This window comes from Ochotona princeps, chromosome 11 (genome assembly GCF_030435755.1).
Source record: "Ochotona princeps isolate mOchPri1 chromosome 11, mOchPri1.hap1, whole genome shotgun sequence".
NCBI lineage: Eukaryota > Metazoa > Chordata > Mammalia > Lagomorpha > Ochotonidae > Ochotona > Ochotona princeps.
Window position 1 is genome coordinate 72,667,185 of NC_080842.1, and position 15,061 is coordinate 72,682,245.

Consider the following 15,061-nt stretch of genomic DNA (forward strand, 5'->3'; position numbering starts at 1 on the left):
GAAGCTTTATGGCAGAGCAGCTCTGCAGTCTCAGATCCTGCTCCTTGCCCCGACCCCTGCGAACCCACTGGGGTAACCCTGCCAGGACAAGGACACAGCAGGCCCGCCCTGTGCCCACTCACCTGTATGACTGATGCTGAGAATTCCGGCCCCACGTCCAGGGGGTAGTTCTCGATCAGGTAGAAGGCAGTGGCACACATCACCAGCACGTGCTGCTGGCTGTGGGTGTTCACACAGCTACAGATGGGCACAGACAGCCTCTGTCACACACAGGCTCTGTCACACACAGGCTCTGTCACACACAGGCTCTGTCACACACAGCCTCGGACACACACAGCCTCTGTCACACACAGCCTCAGACACACACAGCCTCGGACACACACAGCCTCTGTCACACACAGCCTCAGACACACACAGCCTGTCACACACAGCTACAGATGGACACAGAGGCTCCGTCACACACAGTCTGTCACACACAGGCTCTGTCACACACAGCCTCAGACACATACAGCCTCGGACACACACAGCCTGTCACACACAGCCTCTGTCACACACAGCCTCAGACACACACAGGCTCTGTCACACACAGGCTCAGACACACACAGCCTGTCACGCACAGCTACAGATGGACACAGAGGCTCCGTCACACACAGCCTGTCACACACAGCCTGTCACACACAGCTACAGATGGACACAGAGGCTCCGTCACACACAGCCTGTCACACACAGGCTCTGTCACACACAGCCTCTGTCACACACAGCCTCAGACACACACAGCCTGTCACACACAGCTACAGATGGACACAGAGGCTCCGTCACACACAGTCTGTCACACACAGGCTCAGACACACACAGCCTCAGACACACACAGCCTCGGACACACACAGCCTGTCACACACAGCCTCTGTCACACACAGCCTCAGACACACACAGCCTGTCACGCACAGCTACAGATGGACACAGAGGCTCCGTCACACACAGCCTGTCACACACAGCCTGTCACACACAGCTACAGATGGACACAGAGGCTCCGTCACACACAGCCTGTCACACACAGGCTCTGTCACACACAGCCTCTGTCACACACAGCCTCAGACACACACAGCCTGTCACACACAGCTACAGATGGACACAGAGGCTCCGTCACACACAGGCTCTGTCACACACAGGCTCTGTCACACACAGGCTCTGTCACACACAGTCTGTGTCACACACAGGCTCTGTCACGCACAGCCTCTGTCATGCAGAGCTATGGACCACTCAGGCTGGCCCACTAGAGAACACAAAGGCACCACCCTCCCTGCATGGCTGCCCACGGCTCCTTCAGTGGCCTGGGGTGCCAGCCTTTACTGACACTCCTAGGGGCCTGCCCGCCTTGAACTGCAGGACTCTCTTGGCCTAGCACAGCCCACCCCAGCACTGGCCACTCTGGTCTTCTCAGGGGCACACTGAGCGTCCCTCAGACCAGACCAGGTGCCTTGTGAGTCCTGAATGAGCTATGCCAAACGTCACCTTGACTTCCACTCAGGGAAGCTCCTCTTTGGTTTCTGCCTGTCCCACAGCAATACAGGAACTTGGATGGCCTGGGCCTTGACAACGGCCGGCAGGAATGAAGCCGGCCTGATGCCTCTGCCCACACGGCCCAGCTCAGCTCCTGTCTTCATCTGCACGCTTCCCACCTCCCTCCTGAGTCTTCAGTGCCCAGAGCACCAAGCGATACCAGGCAGCCCAGCTGCCTCACCGCAGCGGGTGCCCTTGCTCATCCCGTGTGTGGGAAACACGCTGTGTCTGCCCTGAGCCCACTGGCCTCCTCCTGCCTCACGTCCTGGAAAAGTCCCTTGGGAAGCAGACCAGCACGTGCCACACAGCACGCTGGGCAGCTTCTTGCCCTTGGGACCTGTTCCCTTCGTCCAGGCAGAGAAGCCTGCGCCTGTAGCAGCCACGCACGCTGGTGCTGCGGGCTGGGTGGTGAGACTGCAGGCAGGTTGAGCACCCGGCCAGCCACCACCCCCTGGCACCCAGAGTCTGGTCGCACATGGAGTCCTGCAGAGACGCCCTAGAGGGGAGCTGGCCTTGGCAGAGGACGAGGCTGCTGAGTAGCCGACAGGAGAGGGCGGAGGCCCTGCTCCTCTCCTGCCAGCATGCGTCTGCCTGGGTTCCTACCAACACCTGTCACCCTGTGGCAAGGGAGCTGGTGCACGCCCTGAGCTGTGACATGGTTCCTGCCACCTCCCACCCCAACAGCTCCCCACTCACTGGGCTACCCCTCTGAGGTTGGACAGGAGGTAGTCGCTGAGGACTGGGATGAGCTGCTTGGCTGTGTCGTCCAGCAGGTCGCACTCCAGCACATACAGGGCGCCGTGCAGGGCTCCAATCCGGCTGGGAAGATGGCTGCTCCTAAGCGTGGTCTCCAGGAGGCGGCTGACGGGCTCTGCCACAGCCTTGTCCTGCACATAAGCAAAGCCACGCGGCCCCGGTTGGAACAGCAGCCCCTGCCCCCAGCTGGCCACCAGCACCCGGGAGGCCTACATGAGGGCCGGCCCTCGCTGGGGTGGGAGGCTGCCCTTCACCCTCACAGGGCTCTGCTGCCTGTGTGGACGACGTGGGTCACGCTGCGCCTGCTGACTCCTGGAGTTTGGTAATGAGAACATACTGGGCTGAGGGCACCAACACACCCAGCTCCCAGTAAAAATCCTACATGCGGAGGCTCTGCCAGGCTTCCCTGGCTGGAGGCATTTCCTGTGTGTCCTCACAACTTCCAGCTGGGGAATTAAGCACGAGTTGGTGAGATTCCTCTGAGAGAGCATTCCAGAAGTTCAAGCCAAGTTTCCTGGGAGCCTTGGCCCCTTGCCTTTTCATTTTGCTAAATTTGCCCCAAATCCCTCCCTGTGACGAGTCGAGTTATCTCCTCCTAGCAAAAACATGGAGTGGTGGGGACTCATGAAACCTTGCTGATTTGTTCCAGAATGGTCTCCAGGTCTCCCAGCATGCACTGAGAACCATGTGGTGCTGCACTTACTCCAGATGTGCCTTCTAACATGCACAGGAAGTGGTGGGCAGTGGGCAGCACCAGGCTCTCCAGCCCCTGCTCCTCTCACCCCACAAGACAAAGAGTCTATGTCCAGGCAGCCCCTGCGGGAATTCTGCATGCCATATCTGGAAGGAAGGAAGGAGACCGTCCCTCTCCAGCCTCGGGCTAACCCTGCCCAAGTCCTCAGACCCATTTCTGAACGTTAAGCCCACTGCCACCAGGGTGCTGACCTCCCAGCAATAGGTGGACAGAGCCTCACTGCAAGGATGCTGCCCAGGCCTGCGCGACAGCTGGAAACCCCGCAGCAGGCAGCCATCAAGGGAAACTTGTGTGCGCGGCACCAGGAGGCAGGGGCCCGGCGCCGTTAGGCCTCGGGAATCGGTTTTAGAAAACCATTATTTCTTACTTGATTTATTTGGTTCACACACGCCCCGGGGGCTCTGGGTCTAGCACAAAAGTTACAATGAAAGTTGAGCCAGCAACTGAAACTCCCCACAAAGAAGAAAGGCCCCTCCAAGTGCAGAGCTTGGCCATCGTTGGGCGACACCCAGAGGCGCTCACTTTGAAGAGCGTGTTCACACTAGGGACCCTGGCCCATTGTCTCTGCTCCCTAAATGGCTCTGACTCACCAGTGCGGCCGAAGCTGCAGGCCACCCACAACATGCCACACCTGCGCCAGCACCCGGGCTCAGCCGGGACAGGCTCCCTGGGGGAGCAGCGCCCGAGGTGGAGCCCCATCCTGGGTGGCTGGCACCGGCCAGCCAGCCAACCTTGGGCCTTGGCCACCTCAGGCTGCCTTTCTGCTGGGGCAAAGGGAAGCAACTGTCAATGCTGGCAGCAGGAGGCATACCCGCAGACGGGCTCAGCAGGGCCTCCGTGCCGGGCACACTCACAAGTGACGTGTATGGTGGCAAACAGGAGCTCTGAACCAGAAGGAGCATTGGGGAACTCCACGCAGCCGCCTGACCCTGCTAAGATCTGAGTGCCGGGTCCTCCAAACTCACAGCCCGACAGCACACAGCGGGGCCTTTGGGGACTTGGTGCCTGCACCCAAGATGTCTGGACAAGGGGTGGCGGGGTGACAGGCCTCATTCAGTCCCAGAAGGACACAGCTGGCAGGGAGGTGCACTTCTGGGGCAGGATCTTGTGCAGGATCCTGGGAGCACTGTGGGCTCAGCACGGATCACAGCACCCAACCACGGAAGCAGACAGGCAGGGAGGCTGTGATGGCCTCAGACCCGCCATCTCCGTGGTCTGCAGTCAGGCACCACAGATGTCGAGGGAGCAGCCACTCACCATGCCAAGGACGGCAGCCGCCTTGCAGGTAGCAGGCACCAGGTACTGGACAAGAATCTCATCTTCCGAGGGGTGCACCCGCCGCAGTTCCGTGAGCGTCATATACATCATCTCAAACTGGTTGCGTTCAGTGAACAAGTCGGAGACGACCAGGAGCTGCAACAGCGCGGGGCGTGACAGGAGGGGAGGACGTTGAGGTCAGGAAGTCCATCTGTGGCAGCTGGCATCTGTCTAGAACACTCCACGACAGACTCTCCGACATGGGGTGGTGGGGCAGAACGCTAATCATCCACCCACAGTGCTGACATCCAAGTTTGGTTCTCGTCCGTTTCTGATCCAGCCCCTTGCCAATGGCCAGCGAAACCAGCAGGGGACGGCTCACGTGTTCAGGCCCTTGCACCCACTTGGGAGACCTGGTACAAGAGACTGGCCCAGCCCCAGCCACTGCAACTACCTGGAGAGTGAACCAGCGGATGGAAGATTCTCTCTCTCTCTGTAACTCAAGGAAAATTAAATATGTCTTTATTTACAGAATAGGACATGGGCATTCACAGGCTCCTTGGTGGGGAAACCAAGAACCTAAAAATGCAAACTCTCGGGTAAACAGACATGGAGAAACCCGGAGGCCAGCCTGGCACCTACAGCCTTGTCCTCTTGTGGGGGTCAGGACCTCATCACTACAGGACAGAACTCAATGTTGAGAAAAATATGCTTTTTTGGGGGGGTGAGTATCCTGCACCCTCTTCTCTAAGGTTCTTCAAAGAAAACCTATTATTTGCAAGTCAGAGTTCCACACAGCGAAGGAGAGGGGGGGCTGGAGATCTTCTATCTGTTCTTTTGCTCCCCACATGGTCCCGCTGGCTGGGGCTGAGCCAGGCTGAAGCAGGAGCCTGGAGCTTATTCCAAATATTCCATGTAGGTGGCAGGGGCCCAAGCGCTTGGTTCATGTTCTGTCGCTTCCCAGGCCATGAGCAGGGGCTGGACGGGAAGTGGAGCAGCCAGGACAAAATGCCAGGCCCATTCTGTAGAGTTCTATTCCTTACATCATATTTAAAATCAGAACTCAGTCCCACCTGAGCACCTATTCAGCAGCCGTGAGATGGGGGAGGCTTTCTCGGGGAGGTGGGGGAGGGTGTCCAGGAGGCCTAGGCTACCTGAGACCCCACTCCAGGTAGCTCCAAGGGACCCCACTCTCTCCACAGCAACATTCCTGCTATTTGCCATTCATCAGCCTCATCCCAAGGGCAAGATAGCAGTTTCTGTGGAGGTCATGTGATAGTAACAAATTGAGTCTAGTTTAACACGGGAACCCAACCATCTTCTAAAGCAAGTCACATGTGCATTTTGCTTTTTAGCTTTGTAAAAAATATATTTTTTAAAAAAGCTGTTCCTACTAATTTTAAAAAATTAATTTCTATAAAATTTACTTTGAAGGCTCTCTGTAGGGTGTCTTGGGCTCCCTACCACCTCTGGCCACCGAGGAGGCCCAACCCGGGAGCAAGCACTTGGGGGTCTCAGTGACTGCAGAGGGGGCCTTTCTGGGGGCCACCCCGCAACGGAGCCCCTCACTGTGACTGTCCTTCGTCAACCTCAGAAACAGTCGCTTCTCCTCCACCCACACTCTGCTCCTTCCCACTCTGCAGGAAGAGCAACACGTGTGGCTCTGTACGGCGTGTACGGGCAGAGCCACGCGGGTGCTCTGTGTGGGAGGAAGCAGAGCCACGCGGGTGCTCTGTGCGGGAGGAAGCAGAGCCACGCGGGTGCTCTGTGCGGGAGGAAGCAGAGCCAGGCCAACGCACCGAGCGGACCACCTCAGTGATGAGCATGGCCGGCGTCTTCCTGGCTGAACTGGACGGCAGGATCCAGCGACTATACAGCTCGAGCAGGAACTGCGAACACGAGTGGATGTCCACACCGGCCCGGTGCTTCCTGCAAAGGGAGTGAAACCACCGTTTCCCTCACGTTGGCAGACAGGGTAGGGACCAACGGGACATTTCCAACCACTTGGAAAAGGCCAATGGAAACCTGGAGTTGACAGGTGATGTGGGTGGAGGGGATGGTGCAGGGACGTCGGCCTCCTCCTCTTCTTCCTCTCCCCACTCCTCCTCTCTCAGGGGCGTGATGCTATTTCCCAGCCACACGGAGTGAATAGACACCTGCCAGGGAGATGGGACACTGGGCTCAGGCGTGGGTCCTGCATGCAGTGCCCGCTCCAGGGACAGCTGTCCACACAGAGAGCTAAGCCTGCCTTCAGGCTTTGGGCAGCCAAGCACCGATGCAAGCTTTGCCTTTAGGATAGGCTCGGGTCAAGGCCTTGGCGGGAGGGGCAGAGTATGCAGGAAGGGCCACAGAGAACATCAACACACAGGCCTTCTGTCCAGATCTGGTCCTCTCTCCCGGGTAGCCAGTCCCCTGGGTAAGCCCCACCTAGGAGTTACCACTCAGAATGCAAAAGGGGAGGGATGGTTCTGGAGAGGCCGGGTGGCGGGGGCAAGGGACCCAGCATGGGGTGGGGCCACTGGCCAGCAGAAGCAGTCACTGCCCAGACAGGGAGTGGCTAGAGTTCACATCCAGGCTCCAGACCCGAGGCTGCCAGCCTGGCTGTGTCCTCCCCTCTGCCTGCTTCAGGAGCTGCCCTGCCCTGCGTGGACGACAGCAACACGAGCCCCATGGCCAGCCACACCAACAGCGACTTCTGGTGTGGCCACTGTCGGCCCCTGCGCCTCCCACGTCCAAACCTGATCCCACTCTTTTCTTCCCAAAAGCAAGCGTTCAGCTGAGCGGCATTTGCGAGGCTGACAGACACAAAATGGGGTGGTGGGACTGCCCTTCAGCTGGCCGCACGCCTGGGGACAGCTGGGTGCAAGTACAGATGCTGAAGGAAAGGGTGGCCAGGCGAACACAACGGAGCCAGGGAGAACTGCACCAAGCAGCCATGCCACTGGACTGGCAGGTGGCCTCAGAAGTGGGCACTGAGTGGAAAACATATCCATTAGCAAATACACCCAAACACAGAAGCCACCAATCTCAGGGTAGGGCGCCTCCGCAAGGTCAGAGCCCACCTGTAGCTTCTCTGCCACCTGTGCCTTCTATGCTGGCACGGTGTTGGCTTCTGCCCCAGTTCCCTGCTCCCTGCAGCCACACGGCCCAGACGTACGAACATAAGGAAGTCTTTCAAAGACCCTGTGAACTACAGAGTGTTTCCAAATTCCTTCTAATAATCTCTGGCAGGACAGCAAAGCTAACGCAGGGATTGAGCCATGGGAGTGGTCGGGGAGGCGCCACTGCCGCCCACTGCTGCCCTCAGCGTACTGGAGAGCCAGGTCGCTGTGCTGCCTGTGCTGGCAGCTGGCACCCAGAGCAGTCAACGTCTGCTTAACACAGCTGCTGCTCTGGTCCAGCACTGGCCTGGCCAGCCTGCTCCGCCTCTGCACTGCTGCCGCATCTAACACGGCCTCAGTGGCCTTGCACACACCTGTCACCACACCTGTCACCACACCTGCAGCATCTGAGCCTGCCAGGAATAAAGATGACCACCACAAGGCATCCCCACAAGGCACAATGGGTGCAGCTTTTCCTTCTGCTGCACCAAGCGGTCCCAGTCTGGGGCCAGAGCCCGGCCGGGACGTGGGGGACGTGGGGGCTGCCGGCTCACCTGGCCAAGCTTGTAGCTCGTGTTGCCCAGCTCACGCTCGGGGTTGGTCTGCAGCAACAGCTTGTCATGGCTGATGAGGGCACCTGTGAAGCCACAGTCTGTGAGCCCTGCTCTGCCTGCCCTGGTGGGGCCACCCAGCCTCGCAGGTGCCGCGACGGACAGGCTGGCCCCAGCTGAGCGGTGAGAAGACCCCTGGGTTCCAGGGGGTGGTATTGGTCACTCTGTCACCCACTGAGCACTAAGAGCCAGTGATGAAACGGGACCACCACCTCTCTGTGCCATTCCGTCATTCCTGTTCCCACTCTGCCCAGGACCATCTCCGGCTGAGCTGTGAAAGCAGAGTTCACAGGGGCAGACACGCTCTGCTGGGCGCCCTGCCCTGCTGCCCAGGCTGCCCACGGACTGCAGGAGCAGAGTGCTAAGACGGCGCCCTTCCACTTCACTCCGAACAGCCCAGCCGACTACTGAGCCACCCTTGCCAAGGTGCCACCCGTTAGCCCTGCTGCTCCCACAGCTGCCTGGCCCCAGGCCTCCCAGCACTCATCCTTCTGCCACCCCAACAGCTGGGCCACTCCTCACAGGAAGCCAGGGCCCTAGGAACACACTGGCCTGGGCCCTTCCCGGGAATGTCTTACAAGGATGTCAACGTACAGCACTCAACAGCTCTTTCAACTCTGTCAGATAGTCTAAAACACGGCACTAAACACAACCCCCCAAAAGCACACACACACAACTCCGCCTCACCTGAGGGGACCCGGGCAACCAGCCTGCAGGGCTGTCGGCAGTGTCAGCTCAGAGGTTCTAGGCCCTCAGGTGGTTAATGGACTCACAGCCCGTGCCACCTGAAAACTCCCTAGTCTCCCATAACTCGACTGGCAAGAGGTAATGCTTCCTGCTTCCTGCTTCCTGCTTGCTACCAAAGTTTACCTATACCTGGAAGCTTCTCCCAGCCCCGGATGATACCCCGTCAGTGGTCACAGCACAGTTAGCACCATGGCCTCCAGATAAATCTGATGGGGTGGGGAGGCCCCAGTCACGTGCAGCCCGGCCCCACCAGGCACCTGTCGTAGCTGGGGACAGGGAAGGGACAGGATCCCACGCCTGGTAGGAATGATGGGTGGCGATATTTTCTCTCTTGGAAACCATCGCTTGAATCTCCTCTTCCACAATGCCTCGGATCACGCTCAGTTTCCTCCCAAACCTAAAATTTGAAACAAAGGTAGAAAATATTTTACTTTCCTCGAAATGAGAAGCATTACTGCCCCTGCTCTGTCCAAAGGGGCCGGAACATTAACAGATTAATCTCACTGGACAAGTGGGCTCCTGGCCACGAACCTTGGGGAGGTGTTCCATCATGTCATCATGTCGCTCTGCTAGACTGCTACTAGCTGCTCCATGACCCAGAGGAATTCCTAGCTTACTGCACCTTGTCACACGCTCCACACTCACTTCTGGGGCTGCACCTCCTGGGGCAAGGGTCTGGAGGAAGCTGCTGCTCGCTGGCGGGGCAAGGGCACCCTGGGCAAACCTGGTCCCTGGTAGGACAGGGGCACCCTGGGCAAACCCGGTCCCTGGTGGTATGGGGGTACCCGGGGCAAACCTGGTTCCTGGCGGAGTGGGGCACCCGGGGCAAACCCGGTCCCTGGTGGTACGGGGGCACCCTGGGCAAACCCGGTCCCTGGTGGTACGGGGGCACCCTGGGCAAACCCGGTCCCTGGTGGTACGGGGGTACCCGGGGCAAACCTGGTATCCAGAGCTTTCAGGGGCTTGTTCCGGGGCTGCTGCTCTAGGCAGCTGACAGCGGGGTTGCCAGCCACGGGCACGGCCATGGCACTGAGGACCAGGGACGTGATGGCCTGCACAGCCAGCACGTTGATCTGCGTCCTTTCCATGTCCTCCTGCAAGGACAGCTCACACGTTAGCCCCAGCACAGCGAGCCACCACCCTCCCACCCCCGCTGCAAGGGGGCCTGAAGGCTCCCGCAGCACAGGGCAGCACCTCACACTTCTCATTCCGCACCTCCGGACAAACCGGAGGGCAACGTCTGCTCGTCCAAGCCAGGCCGCCTAAGGGCAGCAAGCTCCACATACACACCCCTTTCTCTTGTAGCAAAGATTTAATTATTTTCATTTGAAATGCAGACATATAGAGAGATTTATAGCGAGACACTTTCCAGCTGGCAGCTCACTTCCCAAATGGCCCCACTGCAGGAAGCCAGGAGCCAGCCCCCCTGCTCTCCCAGGTGCGTTTTGGGGAGCTGGATTGGAAGCAGAGCAGCTGGGTCCAGACTGGCGGTCATATGGGATGCCGGCACCACAGACTGATGCTTAACCTATTACTTTGTAAGAAAATGTGCTTTAAACGTCCCAACTTCCTGGACACTGTGTGTGACAACCTGCCAGCTTCCACAGATGAGCGTGGGCAATGCTGACGACCTGCCCTCATCTACTCCCATCACGGTCAAGTTCTCCGGTGCCACGGGCTCTGCTTCTAGAACATGACGCAACAGTCATGACACTGACATGGTAGCACACATCAGGAGCCCCAGAAACCACACGGACACTCGGCCTTCCTAAAGCGCCTGGCATGTTGATCCAACCCTCGGTTCTCCGCATGCTGAAAGAAAACGAACTCCAGTGCCTTCAGGAGAAGCAAGAGCCTGTATTCAGCCCAGCGGTGACAAGCTGGTTGAGACACTTGGCTGCACGGTGGCGCACCGAGGTTCAATGTCAGGCTCCTGCTCCCGACTCCGGCTGCTTGCTATGGACACCCAGGGATAAAGCGGTGACGGCCAGGTGATGGCTTTTAGCCCCCGTAAGACATAAATGAAACCGGGGCCGGGGAGTTGCTCTGCCAGCTGCCCCAGCATCCCACAGGCATCAGTCCGAGTGCCAGCTGCTCTACTTCAGATCCAGCTCCCTCTTAACGCACTGACAAAGCAGGACAGAATGACCCAAGTCCGTAGGCCCTTACACCCACGTGGGAGGCCCACAAGTTCTTGGCTCCCAGCTTTGGAGAGCTCAGCTCTGGCCATTACAACCATTGGGAGAACCATGATGGAAGATCTCTCTGTCTCTCTCTGCAACTCAGGTGCTCCTCGTGGTGGATGACGGTGAGTGTGCCCTGGCCCCTGGCAGGCTCATGCCCCGAGCCTGGAGGCTGCTTTACCAATCAGGCCAGGTAGGAAGCATGAGCTCATTGCTGCCCTCTGCCGGCCACCAGAGATTTACAAGTTGCCACAACTGCCCACTGACTGCACAGCAGCCCCTGGGCCGTGGGTGCCTTACCTCTGGTGGGCTTTCCTCTTGCTCCATCACAAGGGGCTGGGTCACCAGGACACCAAGGAGGGTGGCCCACGTTTCTTCAAACTGGGTCCGACTGGTCCATCCTGGGAAGGCAAGCCCCACATCAGCTGGAGTCGTCCTCCCACTGTAGTGTGGGCAGTGATGCTCACACAGTGACCCCTTGGGACATCTCCTCCATCTTACCAACAAAGAGACCAAGACACACAGGCATGGGCCACACTGCCCAAGGCCGCCTGCCCAGCAAATGGCTCCAGCAGGCTCCAGCATTGGCATCTTGGCTGAGCTGCCTACCATGTAGGCCAGTCAGCAAGCCAGAGGGACAAAGGGGCACCCCACAAAGGGGTACCCCAAAGCTGCTCCTGAGCAGGCAGGAAACACCTCTTCTGTGCCTCCCAGATGGGTCAAAGACCTTCCTGGTGAGCAAGGTGCCACCTGGGACACCTGTGTCCCACATGAGTGTACATGTGTGCTCCGGCTTCCTGCTGACATGTACCTTGTGGGCAGCGGTAAAAGGACTCCAGCAGTCCAGTTTGTGCCAGACACACGGGGTCCCAGCCACGCGCCCAGCTCCCAGCTTCAGCCCCTTTGCCTTCTGGGGCCTCTGGTCCTTAGGGTATTGGGGGAAGCCAGCAGATGGAAGCCCCCTCTGTCCCTCTGCTCCTCAAATAAATACATTTTAAAAAGTCTTTCCTAAAATCCAACCATTAAAGTGGGCTGAAGACTGCACAAGCCCATGAAGCAAAGATCACAGAACCATGCATCTGAGTGACCACTGAGGGATGGCAGCGCCCTGTGTCTGAGTGACCACTGAGGGAGGCCAGCGCCCTGCATCTGAGTGACCACTGAGGGAAGCCAGCACCCTGCGTCTGAGTGACCACTGAGGGAGGCCAGCGCCCTGCATCTGAGTGACCAGGGAGGGAGGCCAGCACCCTGTGTCTGAGTGACCACTGAGGGAGGCCAGCACCCTGCATCTGAGTGACCAGGGAGGGAGGCCAGCGCCCTGCATCTGAGTGACCACTGAGGGATGCCGGCGCCCTGTGTCTGAGTGACCAGGGAGGGAGGCCAGCGCCCTGCATCTGAGTGACCACTGAGGGAGGCCGGCGCTCTGTGTCTGAGTGACCAGGGAGGGAGGCCAGCGCCCTGCATCTGAGTGACCACTGAGGGAGGCCGGCGCTCTGTGTCTGAGTGACCAGGGAGGGAGGCCAGCGCCCTGCATCTGAGTGACCACTGAGGGAGGCTGGCGCTCTGTGTCTGAGTGACCAGGGAGGGAGGCCAGCGCCCTGTGTCTGAGTGACCAGGGAGGGATGTCGGCGCGAGGGATGCCAGCACCCTGTGTCTGAGTGACCAGGGAGGGATGCTGGCGCCTTGTGTCTGAGTGACCAGGGAGGGATGCCGGTGCCCTGTGTCTGAGTGACCAGGGAGGGATGCCGGTGCCCTGCGTCTGAGTGACCAGGGAGGGATGCCGGTGCCCTGTGTCTAAGTGATCAGGGAGGGATGCTGGCGCCCTGCGCCTGAGTGATGCCAACAGCGAGGGATGCCAACTCTGTCTCAATGAAGCTTCACTGGAAAATGAAGGCACGATTTCTCAGGTGAGGAGATAGGACCTGGTAGGCTCACACAGCTAACAGCCCACCCCCAAGCCTCGTTTCCAGGCTGCAGCCACCCAGGAATGTGTAGCTCACAGCTGTTCTGGGCGGCTGAGCTGCAGGTGTCAGGGCCCCAGTAGGAGGGGCCCTGCTGCTCAGTGAGGCCGCGAGGGGCAGAGCGGGCAAGCAGACACCTGTGGCTCCTGGGGAACTGAACACAGAACGACAAAGCGGCTGATGCAGGCAGGCAGATGTGAAGGGAGAGGAGAGAAGGCGGTCTAGGAGGTGAGTCTGCTGGGATTTTGCTGGGATTTCATTTGGGATAGGGCAAGAAACTGTCTCACTCCTCAAGGGGAAGCAGAGGCACCCACTGACAGAAACTTCTAGAATTACCTGCAGAAGCCTGAGGCAGACCCCGGCTGGGCTCTGAGGAAGTGCCACAGCCATGCGGGCTGTTCTGGCTCCAACCTCACCTCAGGCCGCCTTCAGCCCCCAGGGGGACCCCGAGGCAGCTCACTCCACACACAGATGACAAGAAGGCGGTCCCAATGGCCAGCCCACCTGGGTGATGTGCCTGATGAGCAGCCAAGCCCAGGGTGCTCGGGTCCCTGGGTGGCCTTTTGTTCCATCCCCATCTGGCCTCCCAGGAGAGCCAGGCCTCAGACCCTGGGACAACTCGATATGCGAGAAATCCTCGTCGAGCAGCCCAGAGCACGCAGCGGGTAAGCTTCCACAGGTGCGCCGCGGCAGGAGCTGCCTTCTGGGGACTGGCACTCGCGAGTCCCGACATCACTCACGCAGCACCAGATCTATTCTCCCACTCCAGCAAGGAACTCCGAGCACCCGCAGACTGGCCCCTGACCTTACAGGCCTCTAGCACAGCAGCCTGGGTGCCTTTCAGCTACCTGCTGCCGTCTGACGCCCCTGAAGGTCAGACCCCAGGCTTTCACAGTGTGGTGACGGGGCAAAGCGAGGACAGGAGAAGCCCCAGGCTTACCCAGCGTGTTGATGCGGTAGATGAATTCCTTGAAGATTTCTTTTTCCTGAAGGAACTCCACAGGGATCTCGGGGAACACAGTTCCGAAATCCCCTCCCGGTTTGGGGGACCAGCCGAGTTTCCACACCTGGGAAGATGAGAAGGTGGTGGCAGTACTCTGAGCCGCACAGCGGCCGGGAGCCAGCAAGCGCGGCTCCTCCTGCACGGGCCTCCCCGGGCTTCTCCCCCGTCCGCTCTGACAGCCAGCTCCCGTACAGGCCTGTCACCTGCCCCAACACAGCGCGTGTTGTCGGGTTCCCTGTGGGCATGCCTCTGAACTCATCCCCTGCGTCACAGACACTGTCAGAGTGTCAAGTCCAGCCTCACAGGTGAACGGGCACTCAGGACGCAGAACCACCCCGTGGGCTCTCCAGCTTTGGAGGCAGAGCCAGAACCACACAGCAATGGGCATCCCACCCAGTTTGGCCAACGCCCCTCCAGTGCAGGGGTCAGCCCAGTGAGTCCTGGGCTCCGAGCCACCACAAGGTGGCTCCCACCCACCTCCTCTGCTACCCACCAGGCCCTGTAGCTCACTTCCACTAGGGGGCAGTGCATCCCAGCGCAGTCCCTAAGGGCAAGTAGGGACAGAGGGTCACCCACAGCAAAGTCTGCGCTGTTGCCCTTGAGGGTGTGTCAGACGACATGGGGCGACACTGTGCCTGACTGCGCCCAGGACGGGATGCAGTGCCCGGGTCAGCCTGCGGTGCCCTGGACGGGCAGCGAGACCCTGTTCTTTCTAGAATGCCTGTAAGCAGCCTCCCACTCCATTCCAGGCTGAGGCGCCAGCCGACTCACCAGGGGCGGCACCCGCGTGTAGCTGTTGACCAGGGGCAGGCGGGCCAGGCTGACCACAATGTTCCTCAGCAGGGCAGTGAGGAAGGCAGGCAAGTTGCTATTCCTCCGGTGACCCAAAGCCAGCACCGACTGCAGGCACTCCACCATCTCCGCCACCATCTCGCAGGCCGCACTGATGTACCCATGACCTACACACAAGCACAGGGAAGAGCTTATGGCCCCCAGACCCTGGCCACGCCCTGACCACCAGGCACATCTGGATGTGCACGGGCCTCAGGGCTGCCGTGGGGCCTTGGGCATGACTCTCCTCTCCAACACAGCCAGCAAGGGCTTGCCAAGGTCTCTCCGTCAAGGCTC

General features: G+C 59.5%; 1 protein-coding gene across 4 annotated transcripts in view; it reads right to left on the bottom strand.

Moving 5' to 3' along the window:
- Positions 1-15,061, bottom strand: part of HTT (huntingtin) — a 358,005-nt gene that overhangs the window by 241,204 nt on the left and 101,740 nt on the right. For all 4 annotated transcript variants that reach the window (XR_009246318.1, XM_058670321.1, XM_058670320.1 and 1 more), the window contains 11 exons: positions 14,705-14,892; positions 13,871-13,997; positions 11,270-11,370; positions 9,726-9,880; positions 9,044-9,183; positions 7,983-8,065; positions 6,353-6,483; positions 6,127-6,256; positions 4,328-4,483; positions 2,257-2,447; positions 123-237 (listed from right to left, as the gene is read on the bottom strand). Coding sequence is in view for 3 of the 4 variants with exons in the window: in XM_058670321.1 (XP_058526304.1) it covers positions 123-237; positions 2,257-2,447; positions 4,328-4,483; positions 6,127-6,256; positions 6,353-6,483; positions 7,983-8,065; positions 9,044-9,183; positions 9,726-9,880; positions 11,270-11,370; positions 13,871-13,997; positions 14,705-14,892 (1,517 nt within the window). In the remaining variant the exon portion in view is untranslated. The remainder of the gene's footprint in view (positions 1-122; positions 238-2,256; positions 2,448-4,327; positions 4,484-6,126; positions 6,257-6,352; positions 6,484-7,982; positions 8,066-9,043; positions 9,184-9,725; positions 9,881-11,269; positions 11,371-13,870; positions 13,998-14,704; positions 14,893-15,061) is intronic.